This window comes from Athene noctua, chromosome Z, assembly GCF_965140245.1.
Source record: "Athene noctua chromosome Z, bAthNoc1.hap1.1, whole genome shotgun sequence".
NCBI classification, from domain to species: Eukaryota; Metazoa; Chordata; class Aves; order Strigiformes; family Strigidae; genus Athene; species Athene noctua.
Window position 1 is genome coordinate 55254862 of NC_134077.1, and position 7674 is coordinate 55262535.

At 43.4% G+C, this 7674-nt stretch overlaps 1 protein-coding gene across 1 annotated transcript; it reads right to left on the minus strand.

Annotated features, from left to right (window-relative positions):
• Positions 1 to 947: 947 nt before the first annotated feature.
• RMI1 (RecQ mediated genome instability 1) lies at positions 948 to 7669 on the minus strand. Its single transcript, XM_074932963.1, has 2 exons — positions 7554 to 7669; positions 948 to 5441 (listed from the first exon to the last, which is right to left on the minus strand). The coding sequence occupies exon 2, from the start codon at positions 5416 to 5418 to the stop codon at positions 3541 to 3543; it is 1878 nt and encodes a 625-aa protein (XP_074789064.1). The 5' UTR covers positions 5419 to 5441; positions 7554 to 7669; the 3' UTR covers positions 948 to 3540.
• Positions 7670 to 7674: the final 5 nt, after the last annotated feature.

Here is a 7674-nt window from a genome sequence, read left to right on the forward strand (position 1 = left end):
CCTGATGGGCCTGGCTCATCCTCATCCCTCACTCTGCGAACAGACTTTCTGGTATAGTTTGTTTTCTGTATTGGGGCGACTGACACTGGCACTGACTGTGTCTCTGGCTCAGTCTGTGTGCTGGTGGAGGCGACTGAGACTGGCTCTGCCTGTGCCCCTGGTTCAGATATTGTTTGTGTGGCCTTTTCCTCCCTTTGAGGGCAGCGGGTGGTATTAAAGAGGACACGGTAGGCATGGGCAAGTCCCCAACACATTGCAGCGATTTGTGTCTCCTGGGTTTTGCCAGTTTGGTAACACACCCTTTCTAAGCACTCCATCAGCTTCTCAGGGCTCTGCATTTGCTCAGGAGTGAAGTTCCAAAGCATTGGAGGTGCCCACCAACTCAGGCCTTTGCCCATCTTTTCCCACACCCCTTGCCACTCACTATCATCTGACCACAGGGCAGGTTTCCGGGCACTGCTATTGTTAGAGAAGTGCCACATGGCCCAAAACAAGATCTGGCAGGCATTCAGAAGGCATAGTGCCGCAATCACACTGGCCTGCAGGCTCCAAGGATAATTTAATCTCCCCAAAACCGAGAGGATGTCTTCCCCTGGCTCACCCACAGCGGGGGTGAGACCCCTAACAAAAGCGCAAACGGCAAACAGGTACTGGCCCGCCCCCACGCACAGTGATAGAAAGGCATTATAAGCATTCAACAGCCAGTATAACAACATAAGACCCTTTGCACATCTTCCACTGATAACAAACACCGCCACTGGGATTATACACTGGATATAAGGATTAATCCAGCCCCACCATGCAAGCAAATGGGCCAGCATTGCAAACATTTTCTTATCAAATAAACACGAATACAAACAGAAGGATTACACCCAACAGCTTGCTCTATCACACTCTGGTCAGGGTCTGCCCCACGTTGGTGCGCCAATTTTTAATGTGCAGGTTTAACTCCTGCCGGGATCGGAGAGCACGCTGCCGTTGCTCCTTCCCCACCCGCGGCCAGTCGGGCTGGAAGTTAGGCACAGACCCGAGCTAAAGTAACAAGGAATTTAATACAACAGAGTGATAGAACAATGTGAACAACAACAGTAGCAATGATAATAACAATAAACAGCAATAACAGTGAACAAGACAAAAGATATACAGAGAAATACAGCTAAATGGTCAAGGAGCAAGCCCGCTGCATGTAGAGCAACCCCCAAAACCAGAAGTGAAAAGTAAAAAGGCTCCGCCCCTGGACCTGACGTCAGCATGGTATGAATAACCCGGCTGGAGATCCCTTCCCCCTCTCTCTCTGCTGGGGAAAAACTTGACTCTATCCTAGCAGAACCAGGACAACTGTACTACAAATTACTCTTCCCTCCCTATAGCAAAAAGCTTAAGTTACTGCCTTTTTATTCTAAACATAAATGTTTTATATTATTATAGCAAGACATTACGAAACAGGGATTTATATTTAGAAGCAAATGTAATGTTTACTGTTCTAATCATGTTCAATACTCAGTCACTGTGAAAATCTTTCCTACTGATATGACCTGAAATACATAGTTCTTTTAGTGTTAAGTCACAGTACTGGAGCAGTAGAGCACACCCTTTAAGAAATCCCTTAAAATTCCTGATGCTTTAAAATTACATTATCCCAACTAGCTGTTGCTTCCTTAGGACACTGCCTTCATTCAGCAAGGAAGTTGCTGTGTTATAATGACATGCATCGTTGTGGCCAAACTAGTATCCCGCAGGATTAGGCTAGTCCTCAAGGTGTTCTTGCCAGCCTCATTTACTTGGAAACCTGCCACATCCTTTGGTCTAGCCACTGCCTTGTTCTACAGTTTGAGAGTGACTACCTTTAAAGGAAGTAGGGCGCAGCAAAGTTGGAGAACTTTCTTTTTTCTACAACCTTGTCTTAGTAACAGTGCTTTTAAATGGAATATTCTGATGCAGCTACCTGGCACTGCCACAGCCAATTTATCGTTTTCATTTTTGTTAATACCTGTAAGAAAGGCAGGAAGAGCAAACTTTCATTCACTAATATAACACCCAAGTCATTGTGTGAGAACATTGGTTTCATACTGTAAAACTGTATTAGCTGGAAAGCTTCCATTGTGATCAGCAATGAAAAAATGCTGTTTATTTTTGCCATTAATATAAAAACATTCCTGAAGAATACAGCTTCTAAAACTGCACACAGATACACTACAGGCGCAGAAGTCTACTTAGCAGATGAAACAGTGTTAGCAATGAAAAGTGAGTTTGTAAAATAGCAAGAGATGACAGAAAGAATAGGAACTGCTTTCCCCTAGAAGGCTACAAGTAACTTGTGAGAGCAGCTGCCGTGACAGTTGCCTTCAGCAGGTGGTACAGGAATTCAGTTGCACTCCCCAGCAGGAGTGGGGACACACCTCTGCTCCAGATCACTACCACAGTCAGTTGGGGTTGCAGCCTCTTCTCCAAATTCAGTCTGTAAAAACTCTGATTATCTGAGTATATACTGTGACATACACCACTGCTTGGCAAACTGAGGCAATATACACACACAATACAGCACAAAAACATTAAGACTGGTAAACAGAGAAGTTGGTGCTGAGAGCCAATAAAGTGGATAAGGCATGAACCATGCAGCCACATATGCCATTTTCTGGTTGACATATGGATCATGCTTTCTCAAAATCACTTTATTTCATTCCTTTTCTTGTCTGAAAAACTATGCCATACTTTTCATTAATTCTAAAAGCTTAAACACATATTTGGAATCATTATACACCAGAAAATTGCACTGAACTATCTGCAGATCAGTCAAGCTCTAAACAGCCAGCAGTACTGAGATTTACCTTCTTGCTCACACTGAAGAACAGGTATAGGAGTACCCTTCCAGGAATAACATCCTGAAAATGAAGACAGGAAGGCAGGGGAAAAGAAAGAGTCAGACAAATAGCAGTGCCTTTAAGGTGGAGGGGTGGGGGAAGAGGACAGAAAACACATGAAATTCTTCTAGCAGAGATGACTAAACCTTAACAGAAACGCAGAAAAGGACAGGCAGGTGTGACTTCACCAGCTGAAACAAAGACAACACCTATTTGATTCCATGCTTTGAATAACATTCCTCTTGCTTTGCACAAGTAGAATAAAATCTGTGGATTATTTGTTTAGTTTGAACTTTAATAACTCCTATCCTTTTACACTGTAAGGCCAAAACTTCAAAGGAAGTTTTTATAACATCATAAAAGAAATATTTCCATAAAACTGCACTAAAGGTTTACAGTCAGCTGCATTACTTTTACAGGAATTACATGAGATGAAGCTTGGTCAGTTTCCTACTAACAAGCAATTTTTTTCCTGAAACTGTAACTAAAGATGCAGCAATATAGGTTCCACACAGGCAAAAGCTTTTGTTTTCACTCCAACAAGTCATCTCCCTGCTCTTACTTTTCCATTATTTTTCCTGTTAAAAAACATAAAACATTAAAATTTAGCTTTCAACAGTCCTTCGGGAGAAATCTGACTTAAATTTTTCCTACTATACAGTGTGTAAGTTTGCACACATTATTTATTCAAACGTTTCTTCAATTGTTCTAGATGCCTTGCATCAGCATCCTGGAGAATTAATACAGTGGCTTTAGACTGAAGCGGATTAAACTCTATAGTCATCAAACAACAGAGATCTATCAGTTGTTTCTGACATTTCTCTAAGCCATCCTTAAGCTTCAGATGTAAAGCTGGATCCTTTTTCAGCTTCTTCATTTCAGTCACTGAAAAGCCAATCAAACTTGTTAGAATATCATCAGCAAAATCTACTTCAAGATAAGCTGAACCATCAGAAATTTTTGCCTTTATACTCCAGGATCCATTGTTGCTTGTGAGGTTTCCAGTGAGAGTAACAATAAAACACTTAACTTTCAGAATTATAACAGCTGCTGGGTTTTTTGCAAGGAGAAGGGAAATATATGTGAAAGGTGGAGAATCTAAATGTGCCTCTACTGCTCTGAAAGGAAAGGTTGGTGAATCATGCTCCTGCTGATCTGCTTCAGGATCCGTTTTTGAGAAAAACGCAGGATCATCATTATACAGTTTGCTGTCAGAAGTGTGATGGGATTTACATCTGCTCTCTTCTAGCTCTGTATCATTCTGCCCTTCTTCAGGAGGATTTTCCAATGGAAAATCTGCAGAACTGCAGGTCTGATGTACGGTCTTGTGCTGTGAAAAGCTACCCATACTATTTCCATCTCCACCAAATACCATTCTTCCAAAAGTCTTTTGCTTGCTGGTAACTTCTACAGGCTTATCTCTTTCATTCACATCACTTTTTTCACACATGCCATTTAATGATGAATTACAGGAGCTTGCAGATGTATGTGGAGTTCTCTCTGTAATTAAACCTATGTTTCTGTTCGTGATTACTGGCAGCACTTTTCCCAGCTCTTTTTGCACCTCTTCTTCCAGAAGAAAGTAATCTTCTAAAGGAAAGTCATTTAAAGAGCCATCATCATATTCTATGGGAGGTGAAACTTGTTCATCTGAATGAGGCAAAGGACTTCTGGATTCCCGCAGCAAAACATTTCCATTGTGTGCAGTCAGTGAACCTGAGGTTGTACTAAAATTGTTGCTTCTACTGCCGTATCCACTTTCTAAAGATCTTTCATTGTTTAAAGTAAATTCATTATTTTCATCAAGACTGGCTAAAAGCTCTACATCTGAAGGGCCTAGAGTTTGTTCTAATTCATCCACAGGCCTTGAAATAATTCGGTCATGATCAGCTTGTCCAAGAGAATTAGGGTTTTCAGTTTCTCCAATTAATCTAGCAAGGACTCTTTCCTGAGAATATTCTTCCAGAAGAGAATCCACTTCACCCCCCAACAATTTCACATTTTCTGCTTTAAGCAGAAGGACTCCAAGACGATATGCAATAGTACCCTGTACAGTGATTTTTGTGCCAGGAGGAAGATTACTGTGGAGGATAGGCACTGGTTGATACTCCATGCCCTGAATTTGATGTATGCCATCAGTTAGTTGCAGCATCAGCATTCGAGTAGGCTTTGCTTCCCAGGGCTTCTGGAATGCCTGAGTATTGGCTGTTACTTCTTCATTTACAGTATTTTTTCCTCTTAGCTTCTGCAGCTGAGAATATGCTGGCTGGCTAATATCAACCAGTGAATCAATTTGTATGGAGTAGAAGCCCGACAACATTCCTTTGGGAGCAGCTAAGATGCAGTCAGGTAAAATGGGATATTCCAAATCTCTTAGATCAGTAAGAAGCCATTGCTCAAATACCTGCCTGTTAACCTGAGCTTGAGTTAAATTACTACCACTATTTTCTTCCTGGATCCAACTAATACATGCTTCCAGCCATGTCAAAGGAACTTTAACATGCCATGTGGATGAAAGCCAAGTTTCCACTTTCGCTGCAATGTTAGATGTAGACATTTTATTTTAAGAGAGCGAATTTCCTAAAACAAAACCAGAAAGACATATTCACTCTTCTGACAACAGCTGAAGTTATGACAAGTCTCTCACTTGTATTATATAGAAATTTGCTCTCAGTTAAAAGTTCTGCTATTCTAAGTGTGACAAAACAGAAACAATTTAAATTAAAAACAGGTCTATATATACTAAAAATGAACATTCATTTCCAACATTTAAAGTTTCAGTCAGCATAAAAACTATGTGCAGTTTACTCAACTTGGAGTATCATGAAGGTGTGGAGACATCCACAAGAAACCCTTCTTGGTGATTTCTCCTTTTCTATTGATTTAATTAGAAACATATAACTGAAATTTTTGCTATGGATGAAAAGCAAATGGACAAAAAAACTCCAAACAGAAGTAGGTGGGGGTTTTTTTAATATATATATATATGTATTTTTTTGTTGTTGTTGTTTTATTTTTATGGGTGCTGCTGTTAACACCCAGTTTACTTTAGAAATTGACCTGAGAAGTTAATTCTCATACTTCATCAGCACTGTTACAAACAGAAGAGACTCCATCTACAATAGAACCAAGCTGGAACTCATCAGCAATTGGGTGACTTTTACACTGTAACTGGATGATCGTTCCAGGTAACTTTGTATCCGAAAACAGAAAGCTATCTTGATACATCATTGTTATCTAAAGACCCAGTCCAAGGTTTGGCTGCAATAGTGCCCAGTCTTGGTAGTCATCACCTCAGGAACACCAGTGGCTAGAAAGTTCTAGCTTCTTGATATTTTAAGAAGTAGCCATGCAGATATAGAATAGAATAAGAACATTTCAACCAGAAAGGACCTACAATGATCATCTAGTTCAACTGCCTGACTACTTCAGGTGTGACCAGAAGTTAAAGCATACTATGAAGGGCATTGTCCATTGCCCCTTAAACACTGACAGCCATGGGTCATCAACCACCTCACCAGGAAGTCTGTTCCAGTGTTTGACCATCCTCTCAATAAAGAAATGCTTTCTATCGTCCAGTCTAGACCTCCCCTGGTGCAGCTTTGAACCATTCCTGCATGTCCTGTCACCAGATCCCAGGAAGAAGAGATCGGTACCTTCCTCTCCACTTCCCCACCTGAGGAAGCTGTAGAGAGTAGTGAGGTTACTCCTCAGCCTCCTCTTCTCCGAACCCACAGTTCTTAGCCGCTCCTCACAGGACATGCCTTCACCAGCTTTGTTGCCATCCTCTGGATAATTCAAGGAGCTTCTTAAATTGTAGGGCCCAGAACGGCACACAGCACTCAAGGTGAGGCTGCACCAACGCTGAGTACAGCGGCATAGTCGCCTCTTTTGCCCGGCTGGTTATGCTGTGTCTGAGGCACCCCAGGATGCGGTTTGCCCTCCTGGCTGCCAGGGCACACTGCTGGCTCACACTGAGCCTGCTGCCGACCAGCACCCCCAGATCCCTTTCTGCAGGACGGCTCTCCAGCCACTCCTCTCCCAATTTGTACTTGTGTCAGGTGGTACTTCATCCCAGGTGCAGGATCTGGTATTTGTTCTGGTTAAATTTCATGCCACTGATGATTGTCCAGTACTCCAATCTATCTAGATCCCTCTACAAGGCCTCTTGTCCCTCAAGAGTCAACAGCACCTCTTAGCTTGGGATCATCAGTAAACTCGCTAATGTTGCATTTAACTCTTGCATCCAAATCACGGACACAAATATTGAAGGGGTATTTGGCCGCTTAACTGTCTCTGGATCGTGTTTAATCTCTGAGAGAGGATGACCAGGGAGCTCCACTTCCCACCATAAAATAGTTAAGAAGCACCAGGTTTGGAGTTTTTTTGCCACTATAACCTGCAGCAAAGAAAAAAACACCCTGCCTCCAAGTTCTCCCCAAAGCTCCACCACTCACTAGGCACCAAGCAGTTAATTAACAAAAGTAAAGCGCCAGGCAGCCACTCGCGCGGCGCTGCTTCAGCGGGCCGGGGCCCTGACAGGCGCTGAGGGGGGGAGGCGGGAGGAGGCGAGGCAGAGGTGTGTGTCGCACTCCGCAGCCCCTCGGAGCAGAGCAGAGCAGAGCAGAGAGGGTCGGGTCGCGTCCCCTCGCCGCACGGCACCGCTCCCGCGGCTGAGCCACCCGCACTTACCGAGGCGAGCAGGCAGAACCGGCGGTGCGGCGCCGGCTCCCGCCACCACCGGCCAGGAAGAGGAGATGGCCGCGCGCCCCGCGCAGCTCCCCCAAACGGCGCGCGCCCCAGCGGCCAATAG